The sequence below is a fragment of the Lolium perenne genome, chromosome 5 (assembly GCF_019359855.2).
Source record: "Lolium perenne isolate Kyuss_39 chromosome 5, Kyuss_2.0, whole genome shotgun sequence".
Taxonomy (NCBI): domain Eukaryota; kingdom Viridiplantae; phylum Streptophyta; class Magnoliopsida; order Poales; family Poaceae; genus Lolium; species Lolium perenne.
The window spans coordinates 1,165,335-1,190,474 of record NC_067248.2 but is presented as its reverse complement, the minus strand read 5'-3'; the positions used below and the strand labels follow the sequence as shown (position 1 = coordinate 1,190,474).

At 48.1% G+C, this 25,140-nt stretch overlaps 2 protein-coding genes, 1 long non-coding RNA gene and 1 pseudogene across 6 annotated transcripts in view; 2 read left to right on the top strand and 2 right to left on the bottom strand.

The window, feature by feature from the left end:
• The window catches only part of LOC127319780 (cysteine-rich receptor-like protein kinase 44), a 115,875-nt gene that overhangs the window by 16,578 nt on the left and 74,157 nt on the right, over positions 1-25,140 (bottom strand). The window lies entirely within an intron of this gene.
• Positions 1,364-5,087, bottom strand: LOC139830947 (cysteine-rich receptor-like protein kinase 44). The gene is made up of 7 exons (XM_071819700.1): positions 4,667-5,087; positions 4,320-4,483; positions 3,848-4,106; positions 3,523-3,751; positions 3,274-3,424; positions 2,984-3,199; positions 1,364-1,711 (listed from the first exon to the last, which is right to left on the bottom strand). Exons 2-7 carry the CDS (start codon positions 4,434-4,436, stop codon positions 1,388-1,390), a joined length of 1,296 nt encoding a protein of 431 aa, XP_071675801.1. The 5' UTR covers positions 4,437-4,483; positions 4,667-5,087; the 3' UTR covers positions 1,364-1,387.
• Positions 6,420-13,923, top strand: LOC139831161 (uncharacterized; annotated as a pseudogene).
• LOC139831189 (uncharacterized) lies at positions 16,008-16,608 on the top strand. The gene is made up of 3 exons (XR_011745854.1): positions 16,008-16,109; positions 16,211-16,280; positions 16,387-16,608. It is a non-coding gene; the product is annotated as an uncharacterized lncRNA (long non-coding RNA).

Genomic DNA, 25,140 nt, shown 5'->3' with positions numbered 1-25,140 from the left:
CAATGAAAAGTTAGGAAAATTAAAGAGGATTAAGATTGAAGAACTAGTTTAATTAGTTAGCCACAACATTCCTCAACTTTCAACCTACCAATCGCATTCCTTTTAGTTTCTCTCACCAAGCCCAAATAAAATTGTTAGCAACCAATCATAGTAAAAAAACTGGCCCAAACCAAGGGTACGTTTGGTAGGTCGCAGCCCTGAAGAGCAGATTTCAGCCCATTTGGTTGCTCTCGACACCCCCGCGTAACGGCCAGTGTGTGTCAAAGCAGCCCGGATTTTGGCGGATCCAGGCCTATTGGGAACGCCTGAATCAGCGGTTTCCCTAGAGCTAGCCCAGAAGAGCAAAAATATTAGCCTCGCTTTGTGTGCCCGTGGTACACGTGGAAAACACAGGAGACGCGGCTTAACTCCCCTACCAACTCCCCTCGCTCCAGTGCTCCAGTAACCGCTACACTTCCACCCCTCTTCTCCCCTTACATCCCATCAACTGCTTTGTCCATGGACGCTCCGCCTCCGCCACCTTCGGCGATGAAGATGAGTCCCCGGCGGGCTGCATCGAGCGTCGGTGCCATCCGCGACTGTGAGGCGCGCCACCTCCGAAGCGCGGCGGCGCCGATTGGAGCAGGCGAGGAGTCGGCTATCAGTTGACCCTCACTGGTCGCAACGATGCGCTCTCCCGCGCCAACGTGGGCGTCGACGGCCGCCATGGTTCTAACGGGAGCTCAACAGGCGAATCTGCCGATGGGCAGATTCGATACCCTCCCTGGCATCGATCCTCGCCGCTGGGCGGAGATCAATGCGGGGGCGCTCGGCGGTAGCCGGGAGAAGGCGCATCTGCCGGGGTTTGACCCGTGCCAAGGCACCTCTCCCGCTTCATCCCTTACCCGTTGCCGTCCTACGGTGCACAGATGGCGTCCTGAGCACGTTTATGCACGGCAGTTGATTATCTTCATGACTCTTAGTCTCATTTGTACTCTTCTCTATGCTTGAATGTATTTAGTTTTATTATGTATAATTTATATCTTTGTATTGTATCTATTTGTATGTTTTTTGTGAGCTTTATTGTGAACTCGTTGTAATGCTACCATTTGTTTTACTTCGTGTATGTTTCTACGTGCACGTCGTGTAGTTGGATGTCCCTAAATCGATAACATGTGGTATAATGGTACCGGTTTTAGAGTGTCACAAATATTTACTTAGATGGCATGAAAATAGTAGAATAAATATTGGTATAATCATAAACCTACCAAGGCTTTGTTGAATGCACATCCATGCTAACCTCCACGCTCAAATCCTCTATGTAGTCTATGATCTGAACAAATAATGTGGTGTAAGGTAACACGCGAGAGAACAAGCAAGGGTTACAGAAGAGAGAAATAAATCTGTGTTACCTTGATTCTCGGTCTGACCGGCTGCCGGATAATGAACAACGGTACCCATACCAGTAGGAAAAAACAACAACGCGAACCAAAGAAGAAATATTAGACAATATCACGATGCACTGATAATTAAGACATATAGCATGTGAACTTGGTTGATTTGCAAAACGGACCTCGGATTTTGACGTAGTACCAACTTCTGGATCACAAGTGGTTGTTATTGTTACTAAGTGCGGCGTACTTCTGTTGTCAGTTGTGCGAAGTTGATAAGAGATCATTTTTTCTTTCAGGAGTTCCAGCATCTTATGATCAGTGGTAATGCAAGGGCACAGCTACAAGAATAATCCAAATCAGCTGTTAATTAACTTAACACTCACACAAAAGCAAACATGTATGTAATCTGAACCTGCTTATAAAATCACAAACTTGGCAGAAACATTAGATCCTAGCCCATGTTTGATACCGTCTCTCTAGTGACATCGCACTTCCTTCCATACTTGTTACTACTACTTCCGCTAATTACGTGTAGAGTACCAATTACGCACGGTTTTTCCCCTAATATGTTCCACCTCCCGCTAATTCCTAGGATGCACTGACGACATATGGTCGATCTGCTCTTCCCTCCATGTGAGAAACGAGTGAACGGTCCGGATCGGAGATGGCAGCGGTGGCAATGGTTGCGTACAAGGAGAGCTTCCTGCTGCGACTATGCCAGATTCTATAATGTGGCTGCGCCGCATTGCTGCCCGATCAAGGTGCAGTTGCTTGCCTTCGTTCAAGGGATTGGGTCGACTTGCTGTAGACGCAGACGTGCTGGTCTGGTTGGTATCTTATTCGATTGAAGTTAAACACTACGATTTTGATCCTGAATCTTTACTCAATTGGTTCACGACTCAGCTTCTGGGTTCCATTGGAACTCCAAGCATGTATACGCTCTTCTATTCTTCACTGCATCTTCTCACTAGCATCCTAGGAATAGTCTAGGGACATCTTCCGGTAATAAATTCAGATTTTTTTTTTATGTAGCCTAGATTATGATGTAGTTTGTATTGAAATTTTACACCATTGTAACATACATCATTAGATATATCTACAATTGTTTTTCATTTAAAAAAAATTAAAATATAAATTCTGATTGTTTGCAGAAAAAAAAGGGCCGTGTCTAGCTTGGCCTCAGTTTTAAGTTTCCCTGCATCCTCTTAGGTTTGGACGACGCTTCCACCACTGTGGAAAGAATTGGCATAATAATTTACAATTATATAAACAGACTTGTGTTATATCTGTATAAAGTAAGGATTAGGTGGGATTGGAAGCTTGGAACCGTGCCAACTGAGGTACATGACAGTAAAATAATTATACGAAACATGCTATTACTATGTGAACTGCAATTGTGGTCACGGTTTTGTAAACACGTGATTAAAAGGTAGTGATTTTTTTAGAGCACAAGAATGGTTATGTTATGACAGAGTTCAATATATAACTCACACGACATAAAACGGCAGTAAAAATGTGAATACAGGTTGGCAACTATAGGGTCTATTAACTCGCGTGTACCTTTATCCAATATCGCACAAAAAGATAAATCATGTCCTTAGAGGTCGCACCTGATTAATCGATGAGTCTAAGTCATTTCTTAATGCATCAGGAATCTGGACCCAAGATTCCGTCTTATTAAGAGTATTGACGATTACACCAATACTTGGCCTTTTGTGTCGATCAGCCTCCACACAACTTAAAGCTATTTCGATACATCTCCTTACTTGTACAGAATATCTGTGCACTGATATCGATTGTAGCCTATTCATCCACTTCGTATGTACCTAACAATTAAAAAAACATTTATTTCATAAATATGAAATATAAGTATGGATAAAAAGGCAGCACTTTGTCTTACATGCTCAATGAATTGTTGGGAAGACATTTCAGTAATTCTGGAGTAGCCCTTTCGTCCGGTCATCATCTTTATGATCACGACACCCAAACTGAATATATCAAACTTAATTGAGATCAAACCTTCGTTTATGTACTCTGGTGGTATGTACCCACTGCATGGGAAATCATGTATGTTAATGTGTGATACTATTCAGACAATGCAAATTTTATCGTACAGAAAATGTAGGTTCACATGAAAATATCGGCTTACAATGTTCCTAGAACACTGTTTGTCTTTCTTGTTTTTTCTTCTAAGAACAGCTTTGACACGCCGAAATCTGCGATTTTTGCTGACATGTTCTCGTCTAGTAATACATTGGCTGGTTTTAAATCTAAATGATACATAGAAGGTTCTAATTTCTCATGAAGGTATTCCAAGCCCTCACATATCCCCTTTATTATCGCATAGCGTGTACGCCAATTATGTCTATTAGATTTATCTGCAGAGAAAAAAACAAGAATCATCATCAATGTATGTGTTAAATTATTTCTTAAATTACTACCTCCTAGTACAAGTAGAGTACCACAGATCATACCATAAATAAAATTGCCAAGGCTTCCATTGTGCATATACTCGAAGCAAAGCACCCTCTTAGTCTTCTCAGCAAAAACCATCCTTCCATTGTACGGCATACATTCTTTCTTAGTTTCATGGCAATATCCTACTAACCGAACAGCATTTTTGTGGTGAAGACTTGCAAGGTTGTGATACTCCTTCTCAAACTGCTCATCTCCAAGGTCTATACCGTCTTTAAGCACCTTCACGGCAATCTTTTGTCCATCTTTATGCTCTCCCTATAGAACATCTCACATGTGTTGTCAGTTTTCTAATTTTAGCAGCATATGCAACATATATATATAGCAGACAATGGTACATATATAATCATGCTTGAATATGCACCAACCAATATCCTCTTGTGTTGTAAATGTTTGACATAAATGTTCAGCAGGAGGAGACCAAGTATGCAAGGTGCCATTAACAATACCAGTAGAGAACTTAAATCGTACCAGGTAAACATCTCCATACGTGCCGCCACCAAGTTTCCGGTCCCGAGAGAAACCATTTGTAATTTCTTCTAATAAATGAAGAGGCACAGGCTTTGGCGCGACGGGTGTGGTGTCCATGTTACTACCTTAATTTTCTTGTAGAAAATAAGAAAGGAAGCTGTTACCTGAAAATAAACGTTTACATTTCATAGGTATAATATGGTTCACCCCTATGAGTGTGTTTCGGAAAAAAATTTATCAGCAAAGATCTAGCAATGGCCAAAGAAAGATACACACAAGCAGGTGGAAGCACTAGATCGGTCAAAGTTGATCAGGAAGAACATGCAGTATTAGTTAGCATTGATTACCTAATTGGTACACCAAAGTATAATCAATGCGGAAAATACAGTATAAGTGGGTGTTTGGAATGTCCGAATTCCTTTTTTAGGGTGGATAGTAGAACTTCTCTTTAGAGTATCTTCACCGGCGATCCCAATAGCACCCTCAATAACTCTATGGAGGTCTGACGCTGTTTTCTAGCCACACCGGCGCATCCTAAAAGTGGCCTCCCGATTTTGGATCCCAATAGAATAGATAGCATTACCGTGTCGCCCCCTACAGTTGAGGTGGGAAGCAGACGCTCCGGCACTCCGCGCCACATCGGATTTCGCCCACGGGTTCCGTCTGGCAGCCGTACATCAAACCGCACAGCTATTCCACCAAATTCCCCCTCATGCTCACAGCACCATTCTCCCGCCCGCCGATCAAGTTCCCGCCCACCTCTGTAGTTCACGCCCAGAGCACGCCCTCAACCTTGCCACCGCCTCTTTCGACATGCCTTCAAAAAATAAGGCGCCGACACCAGCGAAGCCATGCAAGGGCCCGCTATAGGGAAAGTCGGCAACTGTTGAGGAGGTGATTAGTAATGCTAGTTAATTAGGAAACAATAGAAGGGCTGTTGTGTAAAATGGTGCCGCCTGTAGTTGTATACTAGCAAAAATGCCCGTGCGTTGCATCGGGAGAAACAAATATGCTCCAACAAACCACCCATGTTGACACTTCTCTTTGTCACCATCATCAATGATGGTCACATTTCTACTATTCGTAAACATAATTAATTCTAAGAAGATGAGATTTTGAGCCCTCGCTGTACCAGCTTGTAGTACTACAAACTTGTAATGAGGGTGGGCGCCACCCTTAAATTGTGAAAATATTAATCCAGCAATACAATTTATGTTTAGCGGATCTTATATTGTATTCCATTATCCACTATAAGAATAAAATTATGGAGAAATTTAAATGTGTGTTAAGTGGGTTCGTCATTCGAATCAAAATAAATATTGAAGACATCTATCTTAGTAAAGTATTTGAGAATACAACCCGTGTATAGGGTTAATTTTCATTAAATATTTTCGTCCATCCCATGGCAGTGGAGAGTTAAAATGATTTATTATGTATCAATTAACACGTAGTACCTACTGCATGTTCCTTCAGTACTACTAAATTAGAAAATAAAGGTCCGCTAGCTTCTCTCTTTCTACTCACGATTTCCAATCAATTTTGCAGTGCAAAAAAGAAAATATGACATCTTCCTTTTTTTTATTTGTGCCAACAAAGAACCGAAGAATGCATAGCCTAACCAAGATAACTGAATTTCTTTATGTAAATCAATTGAGATCAATGGAAGAAGTATGAAGCACTAGTGGAGAAGAGGCCTTTGGTCCCAAGCAAATGTCCCAGTGCAGAACCAAACCGGGACCAATGGGGGGCATTGGTCCCGGTTCGTTTTGCCCAGTGCGACCCCACTAGCTGGAGCCTGTCCGGTAGTGGCCTTTGGTCCCGGTTTGTACTAAAAACCGGGACTAAAGGGTCGGCGGCAGGGCGCGGCAGGCCGTGTCAGGTGTCGGAAGGCGTCGGAACCCTTTAGTCCCGGTTTGTATTACAAACCGGGTCCAAAGGCCCACCCTTTGGACCCGGTTTGTAATACAAACCGGGACAAAGTCCCCAATCTGATTATATAACCTTGCCCCTACCCAAGTGTGAGCCACACTTAGCCATTTTTTCACTTTCTTCACAAGGGTGTATTGCTCTCCTCTCTTATTCACATGCACAAGAGGTGTTCGATGAAATGCTTAAGAGGATTTGCCACTTGAGTTTACACAAATCAAGCCACACTTAACTTGCTTTTTTCTTCTTCATCGAGGTTAACAACTTTATCCTTTTCATCTGTAATTGATAAAATGCATGTGTATATATACATCGTGATGTTCTGTAATGGTTTTGATCAGCTTAATTATATCATGCAGATGAATCGGCAATGGATGTACATTGACCGACGGTTTGACGAGTTCACTTCGGGCCTGGATAATTTTATGGCCGTGGCGGAGGCAAACAAACATGGTGGCTTCATGTATTGTCCATGTGTTGATTGCAAGAATACCGTAAATTACGCTCACTCGAGTCTCATTCACAGCCACCTTCTGCGATCCGGTTTCATGCCCAGTTACTATTGTTGGACCAAGCACGGAGAAAGAGGGGTTATGATGGAAGACAATGAAGAAGAGGAAGAGGATGATGACGGTTATCCCAATTTCCCTGAATACGATGATACTGCAGAAGGCAATGAAGACAATGAAGTAGAAGATCAAGAGGCACCAGATGAGCCTGCTGATGATGATCTTGGTCGGGCCATTGTTGATGCAAGGAGAGAATGTGAAACTGAAAAGGAAAGGTTGGCCTTCGACAAGATGATAGAAGATCACAACAAATTGTTATACCCAACTTGCGAAGATGGCCATAAAAAGCTAGGCAAAGACACCGGAATTGTTGCAATGGAAGGCAAGTAGAACGGTGTCACCGACTCAGGATTTGGAAAGTTGCCGACAATAATTAAGAGGAAGCTTCCAAGGGGTAACGAATTGCCCGCCAAAGACGCATTTAAGCGAAGAAGATTGTCTGCCCTCTAGGATTAGATGTGCAAAAGATACATGCATGCATTAATGACTGCATCCTCTACCGCGGTGAGTACGAGAATTTGGATGCATGTCCGGTGTGCACTGCATTGCGGTATAAGATCAGACGAGATGACCCTGGTGATGTTGAGGGCGAGCACCCCAGGAAGAGGGTTCCTGCCAAGGTTATGTGGTATGCTCCTATAATACCACGGCTGAAACGCTTGTTCAGAAATAAAGAGCATGCTAGGTTGTTGCGATGGCACAAAGAAGACCGTAAGAAAGACGTGATGTTGAGACACCCTGCTGATGGCTCCCAATGGAGAAAAATCGATAGAGAGTTTCCAAACTTTGCACAGGATGCAAGGAACTTAAGGTTTGGTCTAAGTACAGATGGCATGAATCCTTTTGGAGAGCAGAGCTGCAGCCATATACTTGCCTGTGACTCTTTGTATATATAACCTTCCTCCTTGGTTGTGCATGAAGCGGAAGTTCATTATGATGCCAGTGCTCATACAAGGCCCGAAGCAACCCGGGAACGACATTGATGTGAACCTGAAGCCATTAGTCGAAGAACTTCTACAGCTGTGGTCCCTAGCAGGTGTACGTGTGTGGGACGAGCACAAGCAGGAGGAATTTGACCTAAGAGCGCTGCTTTTCGTAACCATCAATGACTGGCCTGCTCTTGGTAACATTTCAGGACAGTCAAACAAGGGATACAATGCATGCACGCACTGTTTACATGAGCTCGAAGGTGATTATTTGGAAAAATGTAAGAAGGTCGTGTACCTGGGGCATCGTCGATTTCTTAGGACTACCCATCCCGTAAGAAAGAAAGGCAAGCATTACAACGGTGAGGCTGATCACCGGAGGAAGCCTCCCCATCTTGATGGTGTTGATATATTTGGTATGGTCAAGGATCTAGATGTAATATTTGGAAAGGGTCCTGGCGGACGGTCTGTTCCGAATGACGCTGTCGGACACGCGCCCATGTGGAAGAACAAATCTATATTTTGGGATCTACCCTATTGGGAAGTCTTAGAGGTCCGCTCTTCAATCGATGTGATGCACGTGACAAAGAATCTTTGCGTGAACCTGCTAGGCTTTCTGGGCGTGTACGGGAAGACAAAAGATACACCAGAAGCACAGGAGGACCAGCAACGTAGGAAAGACCCCAAAAAACTGCATGAGAGAGTTAAAGGACGTCATTACTCCAGCTACGCTCTTACAAAAGCAGAGAAGGAAATATTTTTTGAATGTCTGAGCAGTATCAAGGTCCCGTCTGGCTTCTCCTCCAATATAAAGGGAATAATAAATATGGAGAAGAAAACATTCCAGAACCTGAAGTCTCATGACTGTCACGTGATAATGACACAGTTGCTTCCGATTGCATTGAGGGGGCTTCTACCGGAAAATGTTCGACTGCCCATTGTGAAGCTATGTGCATTCATCAATGCAATTTCTCAGAAGGTAATAAATCCAGAAGTTCTACCGAGGTTGCAGAATGATGTGGTCCAATGTCTCGTTAGTTTTGAGCTGGTGTTCCCACCATCCTTCTTCAATATTATGACACATCTCCTCGTTCACCTGGTCGATGAGATTTCCATTCTCGGTCCTGTGTTTCTACACAATATGTTCCCCTTCGAGAGGTTCATGGGAGTCTTAAAGAAATATGTTCATAACCGTGCTAGGCCAGAAGGAAGCATCTCCAAGGGCTATGGAACAGAGGAGGTCATTGAATTCTGTGTTGACTTTATTCCTGACCTTAAGTCGATTGGTGTTCCTGAATCGCGGCATGAAGGGAGACTAAGTGGAAAAGGCACGCTAGGAAGGAAATCAATGATATGTAGGGACGGGATTTCTTTGACTCAAGCACACTACACAGTTCTACAAAGTTCCACATTGGTGGCTCCGTATATCGGTGACCACAAGAACTTTCTACGCTCCCAGAACCCGGGGCAGTCGAACGATTGGATTAGACGTGAACACATGTCGACTTTCGGCGGTTGGTTGCAAAAACATCTCCTGAATAACAAAGATATTGAAGATCAGCTGTACTTGCTGGCCCAGACACCATCTTCGACTTTAGTGACTTTCCAAGGGTACGAGATAAATGGGAATACATTTTACACGATCGCCCAAGATAAAAAGAGCACCAACCAAAACAGTGGTGTCTGATTTGATGCAATAATGAATGAAGGCCCAAATGACACATATTATGGTTACATAGAGGATATATGGGAACTTGACTATGGACCTTCTTTTAAGGTCCCTTTGTTTAGGTGCAAATGGGTCAACAAAACAGGAGGCGGGGTTCAGGTAGACAAGTTGTATGGAATGACAACAGTGGATCTCAACAATCTTGGGTATAGAGACGAACCATTCGTCCTAGCCAAGGATGTGGCCCAGGTTTTCTATGCGAAGGATATGTCTACCAAACCAAGAAAAAGGAAATATAAGGAAACAAATACATCAAACGATGAGCCAAAGCGCCACATAGTTCTTTCTGGAAAAAGAAACATCGTGGAAGTGGAGGACAAGACAGACATGTCAGAAGATTATAATAAGTTTGATGAAATTCCACCCTTCAGAGTGAACATTGATCCAAGCATCAAGTTAAATGATGAAGATGCTCCATGGTTACGGCCGAAGAAGATTAAATGATGAAGATTAAATTCCAAGGCGCAGTTTTTGAAGATGCCGTAGGGCGTGTGCACCAACGACATCTTCGAGAAACTGCGCCACGGGAGATTTCCCAACCCTTTCCCCAACACTGTTAGAGGAGATGTAGTCGTTCAGGGGCTTGCAGGAAAAAATTCCGAGGAGCAGCTTCCGAAGATGCCGTAGGGCGTGTGCACCAACGACATCTTCGAGAAGCTGCGCCACGGGAGATTTCCCATCCCTTCCCTTCATCCATGGGAATGAAACTCTGCTTGGCTTGTTGATCTGCTTGGCAAGGCGTATCGATGCTCCTTTTATAGGCACGGCACCTCTTCTACTTTGTCTTGTTCCTTCGACAGGGCGTCGTGCGCTACATGCTTTATCTCATCGAGCAGTGCGTCCACCCATGCGTTCTTATCCTGCCGACATCTTTAGTCCTGGTTGTACCCAATAGCCGGGACTAAAGGTTACCCACACGTCCTTATCCCACCGACAGTTTTGTTAGATGACAAAAAAAAGGATCTTTCGTCCCGGTTGTACCCACCAGCCAGGACTAAAGGTTACCCACACGTCCTTATCCCACCGACAGTTTTGTTAGATGACAAAAAAAATGATCTTTAGTCCCGGTTGTACCCACCAGCCGGGACTAATGTTTTCGGCGCCACTGCGTTCCCGCCTATTTTTCTTCCCGCGCTTTCCACTGCTTCCCGCCTCCGTCCTCCCGCCATTTTTTCACTATATATATGTAGGCTTGGCCTCCATTTACATATCACATCTAGACTCATATCTGCAAACCTCATCACTCTGTCCCATGGCTTCCATCGTATCTCTAACCCTCCGGGAGGCGGAGGCGCTTTGCGCGTCGAACTACCCCTGCCCGTCGGGTGGCGGTGGTGGCCAGTACACGGCGGTGGCGGCGGTGGCCAGTACATGGCGGTGGCCAGTACACGGCGGTGGCGGTGGCCAGTACACGGCGGTGGCGGCGGTGGCCAGTACATGGCGGTGGCCAGTACACGGCGGTGGCGGCGGTGGCCAGTACATGGCGGTGGCCAGTACACGGCGGTGGCGGTGGCGGTGGTGGTGGTGGCCAGTACACGGCGGTGGCGGCGGTGGCCAGTACATGGCGGTGGCCAGTACACGGCGGTGGCGGTGGCCAGTACACGGCGGTGGCGGTGGCAGCGGTGGCCAGTACATGGCGGTGGCGGTGGTGGCCAGTACATGGCGGTGGCGGCCAGTACATGGCGGTGGCGGTGGTGGCCAGTACATGGCGGTGGCGGTGGCGGCGGTGGCCAGTACATGGCGGTGGCGGCGGTGGCCAGTACATGGCGGCGGCGGCGGTGCACACGTGTGACACGGCGGTGGCCAGTACGTGGTTTTTTTTTATTTGAAATAAGGCGGGAACGAAATTTTTTAAAAAAATTGGCCTTTACAAACCGGGACTAAAGGCCTATTTTGCGCGCGCAGCGAAAATCGCAGCAAAATAGGCCTTTAGTCCCGGTTTGTATTACAAACCGGGACCAAAGGGGGGCCTTAGGTCCCGGTTTGTAATACGAACCGGGACCAAAGGTGGGGCCAGTATAAAAGAAAACACTTCGTCTCCGTGGAGATCAATCCCGCGGAGACGAAGCGCTAGAGCGCCGCCAGGCTGCCCACCTGCCGCGCGCCATCGCCGCCGCCACCGCGCGCCATCGCCGCCGCCCTCCCGCGCGCCACCGCTCCGCCACCGCGCCCGCCGTCGCTGCTGCCGTTGTTATCGCGCCCGCCGCCGTCGCCGTCCACCGCCTCCGTCTCCGCCACCGCGCGCCCACCGTCGCCGTCGCGCGCGCCCGAGCCGCGCCCGCCCACTGCCCGCCTCGCCACCTGCCGCCCCCGCGGCCGCCTCCTCGCCGTCCGCCGCGCCCCCAGCCGCCACCTCGATCCGCCGGTAAGCGCCGGCGCCGCCCACCCCGCTCTCCTCTTTTTTATTTATTTAATTGTTAGATTAATTAGTTAATTTGTTAGGTTAATTGTTAGATTAGTTAGTAAAATAGTTAGTGTTAGTGTTAGAAAAATTTGTTAGGTTAATTGTTAGATTAGTAAAATTGTTAGGTTAATTGTTAGATTAGTTAGTAAATAGTTAGTGTTAGTATTAGAAAATTTTGTTAGGTTAATTGTTAGATTAGTAAAATTGTTAGGTTAATTGTTAGATTAGTTAGTAAATAGTTAGTGTTAGTATTAGAAAAATAGTTAGTGTTAGTGTTAGAAAAATAGTTAGTGTTTATGAGAGCCGTCGCGCCGGTAACCACTACGCTCGCGATGGCGCCCCCAAAATACGGTAGTGCCGACGCCCCTGCCGGCGCCCCCAAAATAGAGAGTATGTAGTGCCGGCGCCCCCCAAACGGTAGTGCCGGCGCCGACTAACATAAAAGTAGTGAAGTTATTTTTTTTTATGTTAACGTTGATACATATATATATGATTTGTTTTCGTAGCTACGATGCCGCGACAGCCGCCGCGTCGTGGTAGGACTATTCTAGTGGAGATGCAGCAGATGGGGGAGGTCCGGGACTGGGCTCCGCCGGGGTGGCACTGGGAGGTCTTAGCTTCCGGGGCGCGCACCTTGGTGCGGAATCCGGGTCCCGTCGTCGACCCGGATATTCTCTGGTGGAGGTCTTATGGGCCACGGTCGTTTCAGAGGGAGCCCGCCCCGCCGGAGGAGGTAGCTCAGCGCATTGCAGCGGAGGACGAGCACGTTCGCCGTTACATGTATGCGTTAGACACCATGTATAGGACCGGATGGTCAGTTATGCAGGGATCTCATGTTAGCTATGCTCCCGTTGTTGTTCCGTGGCTTTGGGGGTTCACCCGGCGCGGCTCAGGACCCGGTCGGCGCGTTATAGGACCCGGTCGACGCGGTTGAGAGGTTGTAGTAGTGATTGATGTATTAGGGTTAAATAAACATGAACCCGATCTATGTATGCATGTAACTGCACTATCTGCTTTCAGCACTATATTATCGATCCTTACTTAAGAACTACATATGTAACTCCATTTTCAGTTTTCTGCATTATCCTTAATTTGATCATATGATGGTTCCTATATATAGCTTGCAAGTCATTGTAGAAAGCATGGTGGGACAGAGAGATGAAACTCAAGAAAATTTCATGGCTGACCTCATAGCCAACGGTACTCTGGATGATCGCGACGACGACGTTATTCCAGATGATGGCGGTGACGATGTCACCGCAACTTTTTTGAATGACTCCGGTGAGGGAGCGGAGAATATTGAGGAAGAAGATCCTAATGGCGCCAGTGAGGAAGAAGATCATCATAATGGCTCCGGAACCGTAGTTACCCAGGTATATAAATTAATTAAGCCACTATTGATCGACTAGATGCATTAACTAATTAAATTGTACTGACTATGAATTATTTCTTTTTTAGCCCTCCGGATCGAGCACTTCTTCTGTAAAGTCGAAGAAGCGAGGCCCGGCCAAAAAGTTGGACGACGGTGTTAGGCACGACATCACCCATATCGCTAAGGATGGTAAACCGATTGCTCCAGAGAAAGGTGCAAAGTCATTTATAGCTCAATGCGGAGTGCTTGTTAGGGACCACGTCCCGATCACCGTTCGAGAATGGAACAAGCCGAAGGGACTAGTGTTGTCTGCAGAGGAAGAAGCTCAAGGTCTTTATATCGATGATGTAGCCAAAGACAGCATTCTGACCAAGCTCATGTCACATTTCAACATAGTACCAAAGGGGGATGCCGCTGAAAAGGCAAAGATGGAGCAGGCCCTCCGCGACTTTGCCAAGAAGAAGATGGCCGAACTATTCAAGAACCACAAGAAAAGATTGCGCGGCTTTATCAAGAAAGACAAGACTCCGGACAGTGAGAAGGTAAAAAATCACTGGGACGAATTCGTGAAGTACAAAGCACGGAGTCGAAGAATTTAAGAAAATGTCGAAACAAATAAGGCAAATGTTGCGTTGAAGCTGTATCACCAAATTTCGGGTCCAGGTGGATACAGGCTAACCGTCCTAAGTGGCAGGCAGCTGAGGCGGAACTGACCAGGAAAGGGATCAGATTAGGGACACACGGTTGGATCGAACGGTGCAAGGAGTGGTTCTACGGGATTGGGGGAACGTTGCATCCAGAAACAGGGAAGTGCATCTATAAGAAAGCTCATCTGAAGGTTCCCATTGAAGCCCTGGAACAAGCACATAGGGACGTGGAGGAGGGGAGGTTTCAGCCCGAAAGAGAGAACGATGAGCTGACACGCGCCCTTCGGAACAAAGAACACGGCGGACGAACACGAGGCACAGAAGGCTCCGTTCCGTGGAAGTATGGCTTTCCTGCGGAAAGAAAGAGATTTCCTGATAAAAGCCATGAGAGGAGAAAGGCAAGGGAAACAGACCGCACAGCGTCCTTAGAGGAGGGTTTTAGCACCATGAAAGCCCAATTAACCATGGTAACCCAAGTACTTACATCCCAGATGGCTCATGGGCAGGCTGTAGATCCTGCATTGCTCAATGCTATCGTCCCGCTGCAATCTCAACAACACCGGAAAAGCAGCGTGGCTTCCACTCAGCAGGTGGATAATGATGATGATGACCAGGTGGTCGAGCCTCCTCGCTACCCCCCCATGGATGATCTCACTGAGAGCCGTCCTTGTGAGCTGCATGTTAAAGTTTTCAACCTATCCTTCAAGGCGGCGGTCGGCATCCTCTTACCTACAAGGTCTTACCATTGCCGTCCGGTCCAAGACGACTTTGCTGTTGTGATGGTGGATGAAGTGTTGAGAGATTATGAGGGGCTGGTGCTTGAGCACCCTGCAGGTGAAGATAGGGAAATCAAAGAACTGGGAGAAGCCCGTAGAACCACCGTGCAATGGCGGAAGGAGAACATTGTGTTTCCAGGTGAGAAGCCACCAAGCAGGCCACCTCGTCCGCCTCCTCCGCCACCTGCGCAGACTCCTCCGCGTGATGATTCTCCTCTGCGCGATGAGGATTCCCCTGTGCATGAGCAGTCTCCTCCGTGTGAAAATACTCCGCCGCCTCCTCCTCCTCGTCAGGAGACTCCGCCGCCTCCACCTAAGCAAAAGAGGAAGCTAACCGCGGCACCTCCTACAGCTCCGAAGAGATCATCAACTCCGATGAGGGCACAGACTCCAGAGTTGTTACCACATGAGCAGACTGAAGAGCAAAAGGCGTTTCTTGCGCCGAAGAAGATGTTCATTCCACCGCATACAGTGAAGCACTTTGCCGAGACGAGAATGAAGAGACCTGAGCTGAGAGCTGATTATGACCGCTCTCTTGGACAGTCCTCTAGAGCGAGCAAAGCAAAAAAAGTCGCCCAGCTTGGACAGCAGGACATTCAGGCCATACCCCACTTCGTCGTGCAGCCCTATGATGATCCAGAGACGGCATCGATGATCGAACGGGAGGCTAGAGCTCAGGGAGCATCAGTTGAGTACGAAGATTACTATCCAACGGCTCAAGTGGTAAACAAGTATAGATACGGATCTGATCTCATCAAACCTGGCGAGCTCGCGCGTCTAGGGACTCAGATGCGAAGGTTGCATGAATGGTACCTGAAATCCTGTCGAAGAGGTGATCGCTACCTCACGGTGTATCTTAGAGATGAGCATTACTTCCGGGGGGACGAGGAGATAAACCTTGAGTTAGAAGAACTGTTTCAGTTATTCAATCAAGACGCCCTCGACAAAGCTGTCATCAGTTGCTACTGCCTGTAAGTGATTTATTTATGTAATTAAGTCTGTAGCTCAGCTCATTCATTTGCACTAACAATTATCCTCACTATATTCTTTGTGTACGCTATACATTTAATTATGCAGAATGAAGAAGCTCGAATGCAAAAGAGGCAAGCTCCTCGAGCTGGGGTTCATTGACCCAGACACAGTTCATGAAGTTACGGTTCAACAGTACCCCAAGGACACAGAGGACAACATGGTAATGTTTTTAGTGAAGCAAGCAAACAAAGAGGATATATTCTTTCCCTACAACTTCAAGTGAGTGTTATATATAACATACATTATGCTTGTGCAGCTTCCACTTTATTCTCGTAATCATTGAGCTATGCTTGTGCAGATTCCACTTTATTCTCCTAATCATTGATCTTCACAAAGGAGTCGTAAATGTCATGGACTCGAAACGTAAAGAACATGCGGAATGGGCGGACATGGCTGCCATCCTCCAGAGGTAATTTCAATCAATTTCGTATTGGCATCTTCATCTGTTCTAATTCGACGATATCATCAACTAATCAATAACTCATTTACTCATTATTTTTTGCCGGGCAGGGCTTGGAAACGGTTCATCAATACTGTTCCGGGTAAATGGAAACCGGAGCTTACATTTCAAGATTACCCTGTAAGTAGTACTATATATATAGCTATGTCCGTGAAACTCTATATATGATATTTACTTTCAATACGATGCTTGATTATTAGTTTGATCGAACTATTTTTTCGTAAAGTGTATGAGGCAGGAACCCGGGAATAACTTATGTGGATACTACGTCTGCACCTTCATTCGTGACATGTCCTGTCCCAAGGGTGGGGATGCCCGTATACACCACACTCGTGTACGATAACAAATTTTCACAATTAATCTTAATTAGTACCATCTATTGTATTGAGTTCCATTCATATATATATATACTGATCTCCTTTTTTAAATATAGATGATACGCCTGCGGGACACTCTCATAACGGAGGATCAAATACGAGCAATTCAAGAGGAAATCGCGGGATTCTTTCTTACCGAGGTCATTGCCCGAGGTGGAGCGCACTATCGGGAGTTTATAGCTATATGTTGAGCAACTTCGTAGAAGCTAATAGATTTAGTAAAGAGATCCGACTTTATATTGTAAATATGCATGCATTACATGTACTATTGACGATGTCTATATATATTCACGACGATATTTTGTGGTTTCTTGAATGATATATATGCATTGCTGAAACTCTGCCGCGGCAGAGAAACGCCCTGTTTTTCTGCCGCGGCAGAGAAACGCTGCTCCAGCCTAAACCTGTGCCGCGGCAGAGGACCTCCAGGCCCGGTTCGTACCACGAACCGGGACCAAAGGCCATCCACCGCGAGCGCCCTGGCCGCACCACGTGGCGCCGCCTTTAGGCCCGGTGCAACTTTGAAGATATGTGCATTCCTCAATGCAATTTGTCAGAAGGTAATGGATCCAGAAACTTTGTCAGGGCTACAGGTTGATGTGGTCGAATGTCTTGTCAGCTTCGAGTTGTTGTTCCCAGAAGGTAATGGATCCAGAAAATGTTCGACTAGCCATTGTGAAGATATGTGCATTCCTCAATGCAATTTGTCAGAAGGTAATGGATCCAGAAACTTTGTCAGGGCTACAGGTTGATGTGGTCGAATGTCTTGTCAGCTTCGAGTTGTTGTTCCCACCATCCTTCTTCAATATTATGACGCACCTCCTCGTTTACCTAGTTGAAGATATTAGAATTCTCGGTCCTGTATTTCTACACAATATGTTCCCCTTCGAGAGGTTCATGGGAGTCTTAAAGAAATATCTTCATAACTGCGCTAGGCCAGAAGGAAGTATCTCAAAGGGCTACGGAACAGAGGAGGTCATTGAGTTTTGTGTTGACTTTCTTCCTGACCTTAAGCCGATTGGTGTTCCTGAATCTCGGTATAAGGGGAGGCTGACTGGAAAAGGCACAGTAGGAAGAAAAGCAACGGTGTGCAGGGACAAGCTTTCTTTCAATCAAGCACACTACACAGTTTTATACAATTCCAGGTTGGTGGCTCCGTACATCGAGATACACAAGAATGTTGTACGAGAAATAAACCCGGGCCAGCCCGAGTCCTTGATTACACGTCAACACATGAATACCTTCGGCAATTGGTTGCAAAGACATCTCATGAGTGACACCACTGTCGTAGAGCAGCTGCACTTGTTGGCCAGGTTACCATCTTCAAACATATGTACATTCCAAGGGTACGAGATAAATGAGAATACATTTTACACGATCGTCCAAGATAAAAAGAGCACCAACCAAAACAGTGGTGTCCGCTTCGATGCAAAAGACGAGAATGGGCAGACCACCACATATTATGGGTACATAGAGGAGATATGGGAACTAGACTATGGATCTACTTTTAAGGTCCCTTTGTTTCGGTGCAAATGGGTAAAGCTCAGCGGTCTACAGGTAGACGATAAGTACGGTATGACAACAGTGGATCTCAACAATCTTGCGTACATGGACGAGCCATTCGTCCTAGCCAACGAGGTGGCTCAAGTTTTCTACGTGAAGGACATGTCTAGCAAACCGAGAAAAAGAAATCAACAAAAGAATACATCAACCGAGGAACCAAAGATCCACATAGTTCTTTCGGGGAAAAGAAACATCGTGGGAGTGGATGACAAGACAGACATGTCAGAAGATTATAATAAGTTTAAAGAAATTCCGCCCTTCACGGTGAAAATTGATCCAAGCATCTTGCTAAATGATGAAGATTCTCCATGGCTACGGCGCAGAAGAAAACCCAAGACAATCTCTACATTTATGTAATAATGTATTCTTAATAGTTCCCAAGACAATCTCTACATTTATGTAATAATGAGAACCCTCCTCTTGTACCCTGAGCTACTAGTTTTTGTGTAATCATGTAACTGTATGTAAGATATTAGAGGAGATGGAGTCTTTGACGGGCTTGCAGGATAATTTTCTCGAGGCGCAACTTTCGAAGATGCCGTAGGGCGTGTGCACCAACGACATCTTCAAGAAGCTGCGCCACGGGAGATTTCCCAACCCTTTCCTTCATCCATGGGGATGAAACTCTCATCGAGAAGCTGCGCCGCTTCTGCTTTGTCTTGTTCCTCCGACAGGGCGTCGTGCGCTACATGCTTTATCTCATCGAGCAGTGCGTCCACCCACACGTCCTTATCCTGCCGACAGCTTTAGTCCCGGTTGCACCCACCAGCCGGGACTAAAGCTTACCCAGACCTCCTTATCCCACCGACAGTTTTGTTAGATGACACAAAAACCACCTTTAGTCCCGGTTGCACCCACCAGCCGGGACTAAAGGTTAGATGACCAGCTCTGGATTCCTCTTCTTCCCGCCATTTCTTCCCGCCATTTCTTCCCGCCTCTGTCTTCCCGCCTCCTGTCTTCCCGCCCACATTTTTTCCCGCCATTTCTCACTATATATTAGTAGCCCGGCTTGGCCAGCATTATCACATCTCTACAATCTCTCATCACTCTCTCATGGCTTCCACCGTACCCACTCTAACCTACCAGCAGGTGGAGGAGCTTTGCGCCTCGAACTACCCTTGCCCACCGGGCTACCGCGTCCCCGACGGCTGGAGCCTAAGCACCGGAGGCGTGCCGGTCCCTCCCGTCCCTCAGGGTACTGCGCGCCGGGCGGCCATCACGAACCACTACTACCTCGACCTCACGCCGGAGCAGCGGATGAATCCCCACTGGCATCCCGACAACCAGCAGACTTGGGACGCCTTCTTCATCAATCGGCGTGAGAGGGCTCTCGCCAGGTATGAGGAGGACGGTCTGCCACCTGGGAACTTCCACGAGGCCGGCTGTCGGCTATGGTGGGGCGGTCGGACTCTACAGAGCGTCATGGACAACATCACGGCCGGCGATATCCCCCGCCTGCGCTACCCTCAGTACCAGTCGAGGTTCAAGCCACGAGCGCCGCCCGACGACAGCGACGACGACAGCGACGGCAGCGACGACGACGACGGCAACTTAGAAGGCGACGACTACCAGTACAACGGAGGCGACTACGAAGATTACGAGTATGCATATTATAGGCCTAGGCAGGAGTATGACTAAATCACTCCAACATTCCAAGATGTACTCCTAGGCCTTTGGATCATCGCATGATGTACTCGTTTTCTTATCTTTCATTTTTCCTCAGTTTTCTACTCATGTCCTTCACATATAAAACCTGAGCGACATCTTTAGTCCCGCGTTACACATGCGTCCTTATCCCACCGACAGAAAAGGTTACACATTTTTGTAGAACATAGAAGATCGAACATAGTCTAAAAAACATTGAAAATACAATTAAAATAGATAAACGACTAGTCTAGTCTACTCGTCGTCGGAGGTTGTCTCGGTCCAAATGTCATCCCACTGAGGGTCGTTGTCGGCCCAAGTTGTATTCGGGTTGTCGAGCTCGAACTCGGCGACGGCCCGACGGTGGCGCCTGTCGGACCTGCGCTGTGCCCTGAGGTCAGCGAAGAACGCGTCGGTGTTGTCGACGTCGCTGGGGAACTGCGCCCTCCACTGGCGCATCAACTCCTCATCGTGCTCAGCGATGGCGATCCGGCGCTGCACCTGGCGGTGGCGGCGACGGTCCTCGTCGTCGACGAGGCACGGTGCTGGCGCGAGGAACTCCGCCTCCTCTAGCGATTCGACGTCCGGGAAGTTCATGTCGCGCCGTGGCCACCGAAATCGCCACGCGGCCGCGTCGTAAGCGCGCGCCGCTAGCTCCGGCGTGTTGTACGTGCCGAGGGTGAGGCGGAAGCCACCGGCGCGCATCTCGGCATAGAACCTACCATTCGGACGCGCTCGGACGCCACGGAAACCGGACCACCCGCGGCGGCGCGGCGGCATCCCGGAGACGAATGAGCGGAGGCGGCGGCGACGTGTGGTTGCACGCGCACGCGGCGCTTTATAGCGCACGCGGGGCATGGCACGTGTAAGCGGGGGCTACACGTCGCACGCCGGCGGCGGCGGGGCGAGGCACGTGGAAGCGGCGGCGACACGTGGCTTTTTCATCCAATGGCTCCAGGCCGTTAATCCAACGGCCTGGAGCCGTTGGATGCACAGGCCACGGATCAGAAAAGGGGGCTGATCCGTGGCCTTTTCATCCAACGGCTCCAGGCCGTTGGATTAAAATGGCCGGAGCCGTTGGATGCACAGGCCACGGATCAGCCCCCACGCCTTTTGTCGCGGGTGATGGCACGACCCGCGACAAAGGCCCCCCCACTTTTCGCGGGTGGTGGCACGGCCCGCGACAAAAGGGGTACCTTTTGTCGCGGGCCGTGCCACCACCCGCGACAAAAGGGGGTGGCCTATAAAAGCCGCCGCGCGCGGGGCGAGCCACAACCTGCGACGACCCGAACCCTAGCGAAGCGCCGCCAGGCTGCCGGATTTCGCCGCCGCCGCCGCCGTTCTGCGCCTCCCCGCGCTCGGCCGACGCCACCATCAGCTCCGCTGCGTCGCCCTCGACCTCCGCCACCAAGCAGTGCCAGCCGAGGAGCTCCCTACCGGCCGAATCGGCCGACATCTGAGCTGCCGGCCTCCGCCGCTCGCCGGCGTTGCCGGGCCCCCCCTCGCCTCGCCGTCGACACCAGAAGCTCCGCGGTGAGCTTCGAGCATCTTGCTGCCCTCCGCTCGCTCGCCCGCCTCCTGTAGCCTTCGGCCGTCGTGAGCCCGCGAGCTCTGCCGCCCGCCATCGCCGCCGTGGTCGCTCCGGCGACCATTGGAGGGCGGCGCCGCCCTCTTTTGGCTCGTGGGGACGCCGCGCGTCCAACGCGCCCCTCCACGGTGCCCCGCGCGCCGGCGAGCGGCGGAGGCCGTGCTCGACCTGGCCGGCAAGGCCTGGGCCGACGTCATGCTTAAGTTTTATTATTGTATATAATTTAGTTAATTAGTTTAAGTTTTAGTTTAGTAATTAGTTTTAAGATATTTAGTTTTAGTTTAGTAATTAGTTTTAAGATATTTAGTTTTAAGATAAGATAGATACCCGACGCCAACACCGGCCCTCTCCCTCTCGCAAACAACCGACGCCGACGCCCTCTCCCTCTCGCAAACACCCGACGCCGACAGCCTCTCCCTCTCGCAAACAACCGACGCCGACGCCCTCTCCCTCTCGCAAACACCGACGCCGATGCCCTCTCCCTCTCGCGAACACCCGACGCCCTCTCCCTCTCGCAAACACCCGACGCCGACGCCCTCTCCCTCTCGCGAACACCCGACGCCGATGCCCTCTCCCTCTCGCGAACACCCTCTTCCTCACGTGAGCACGCATTGCCGAGATCATCTACCTCACGCTGCGCGAACTAGGCCCCGCACCATCGATGTAAACCCCACGGAGACGATTTAGTTTTGGTTAGTGTTTGCTTAGGGTTAGGGTTTGGTTAGGGTTAGGGTTTGGTTAGTGTTTGGTTAGGGTTAGAACATGTACTTATCGATTTAATATTTTGCAGAAATAATGGATCCATTATTCCATCGAGACTTTGAACATGAAGACATAGTCGACATAGTCGAGGACATAATCCGCGACGCCGACGGCTCCGGTGATGGACAAGACGAATTCTTCGTTGATGGAGAAGACCACGACTCCGGTGATGGAGATGACCACGGATCCGGTGATGGAGAAGCCGACGGCTCCTGTGATGGCGAGGTATATGATCACTAGATCTATTAATGGAATTCTATATGTACATGTATATAAATTAATTAATTTTTATTCTCTTAGGCCTCCTAAAATAAGTTGGACAAACGAGGCCCGGCAAAGAAGTTGGGCAAAGATGACCACTGGACAATTACATGTATATCACCTAAAGGCCAACCGCTGGAACCCGCACAAGCCGCAACGACATTTAAAAATCAGTGCGGAGTTATGGTTAGGGATCGCATCCCGATCACTATTAGAGAATGGAACAAGAGCAAGAAGGTGCCCGAAAGTGAGGTTGCCGATAGGTACAAAGACAAGCTTTTTGACGACCTCATGGCACATTTCACCTTGCCAGAATTGGGATCGCAGACTGAGATGGACAAGCAGAGGCAGCTAGTGAAGAAGTGGGCTCTTCAGAAGATGGGGGAACTTTTCCGGGCGTGGAAGAACCGGTTATGGGCAAATTATAAGGAGGACAACAAGCCTCCAAAATTCGAAGGCTATCTATCGAAGCAGGAGCATAACTGGGATGCATTTGTGAAGTACAAGAGCTCAGAGGATGATGTGGCATTGTCAAAGAGAAATAAGAAGAATGCAAGCGAAAAGACATATCACCATCATACGGGGCGAGGGGGCTACCAAGTAGCCATGCCTAAGTGGGATGAACAAGAGGCTGAGATGCAGCGGAATGGGATCATTCCAGAACCCATCCGAGAAAACTGGGATTTGAGGGCTCAAACTTGGTTCCTTGCGCATGGTTGTGAGTATGACATGCGGACAGGGAACCTTGTTCAAAGTGACAGCAAGGTTAAGATACCCAGGAAAAAATGGCTTCAAGTGACGGCATATATTAATTCGGGAAAATTGAAGTTTGTTCCCGATAGAGAGAAAGACTTGCTGACGCTTGTCCTTGGTAATCCTGAAAAGGGAGGACGAACAAGAGGCTTCGGCCCTAGTTATCCGTGGTCGCTTAGGTTTCCGGACGACGCGGAGACTTATAGAAGCCGAGCGAGAGCAAAACAACGCCAGCTGGAGGTGCAGAATGACCGGATGATCGAGTTCCAACGCCGACTTGACCAGCAGCAGCGGGAGATTGACGAACTTAAAGGACGGCGCGAGCCAGATAATACCGCCGGCATATCTCAGCGGCGAAGCATTAGCGTGACTGACTCGGAGGCCCCGCCTGAATGTACACGGATGATAGATGGCGGTCCTGGCTACCCCGTGGATGGAATCAAGGAGCAAACACCTTGTGATCTCCATGAGGTGTTCAGGAACATATCTCTTAAGGTGGCGATCGGCTATGTTTTACCTGCATTAGGACCTGAAGGTGAGCCGGCACTATGGCGTGGCAATGGGAGCAGAGAGCGACTGCATCAACTGCTAACGCATATGCGGAATTTGCATCAGTGGTACCTTGATGTGTGCAAGGAGAACACGACATTCATCGTGGCGAATATCCCAGATGCATATTACTTCCGAAGGGAGGTTCTCCATATTGAGATTTCCGAACTCTGGCAGTTATTCAATTTAGACTCCCTCGACAAATCTCTCATGAGCTGCTATTGCTTGTAAGTTGTTAACTACATATAAGTTCCTGTTCATTCAGTTGTTCCTGTTTATTGCATATACTCACTATATCTTATGTACTCTCTTATGCAGACTGAAGATCGATGAATGCAGAATAAAGAATATAACTAATATTGGGTTTGTTGACCCAGATAAAGTACATCATGACACGGTAAGGGATAAAGACGAAGAAACGGGGGGAAACCTACTAAGGTTTATAACGGAGCAACATTTCTGTGATTCAATACTGTTTCCTTACAACTACAGGTGAGAGTCTTACTGATTTGTTGTACAAATTCAATTTTTTTTGCTCGATGTTAAGTGTAATATATATATATATATATATATATATATATATATATATATATATATATATATATATACGTGCAGTTTCCACTGGATTCTGCTAGACATTCAAGTTGATAAGGGAATAGTTGAAGTAAGGGACCCATTGAGTAGAGGCCTGGAAGGGTTCCTTGACTTGCAGAAGTTGCTCCAGAGGTAATTTCAATCATTAATTGCCGCGCTATATCTTTGGTGAGATATCAATTAATTATACACTCATTCAATCATTCTTTTGCCTGGCAGGGTTTGGAGAGTTTTCAAGAAGCGCAATAAAGGTAACTTCACAGAGAAGCTAACATTTACTCCTGTACCTGTAGGATAACGTTGCATAGAAAACAAAAAAATTTCCTACGGCGAACACGCAATCCAAGCCAAGATGCAATCTAGAAGACGGTAGCAACGAGGGGGTATCGAGTCTCACCCTTGAAGAGATTCCAAAGCCTACAAGAGGAGGCTCTTGTTGCTGCGGTAGACGATCACTTGCCGCTTGCAAAAGCGCGTAGAAGATCTTGATCACGATCGGTTCCGGCGCCACGAACAGGCAGCACCTCCGTACTCGGTCACACGTTCGGTTGTTGATGAAGACGACGTCCACCTCCCCGTTCCAGCGGGCAGCGGAAGTAGTAGCTCCTCTTGAATCCGACAGCACGACGGCGTGGTGTCGGTGGCGGTGTAGAAGTCCGGCGGAGCTTCGCTAAGCTATGCGGGCAATATGGAGGAGAGGAGCTTGGCTAGGGTTTGGGAGGGGTGGCCGGCCACTCTATGGGAGGCGGCCAGCTTGTGGTCTTGGGGTGGCCGGCCCCCTCCCTTGGCCCCTCATTATATAGGTGGATCCCAAGTGTTGGTGTCCAAGTCTTCGAATAAGACCCGAAACCAAAACCTTCCATAGGAGGGGGAAACCTAGCCCAACTAG

Bases quoted from the DNA above. Each gene is read 5' to 3' on its own strand.
- LOC139830947 (XM_071819700.1), bottom strand. From the start codon at position 4,436: ATGGACACCACACCCGTCGCGCCAAAGCCTGTGCCTCTTCATTTATTA. The intron at 3,425-3,522 runs GTAAGCCGATAT...TTTCCCATGCAG, and splicing joins AACAGTGTTCTAGGAACATT to TGGGTACATACCACCAGAGT. The intron at 3,200-3,273 runs GTAAGACAAAGT...TTTAATTGTTAG, and splicing joins CCCAACAATTCATTGAGCAT to GTACATACGAAGTGGATGAA.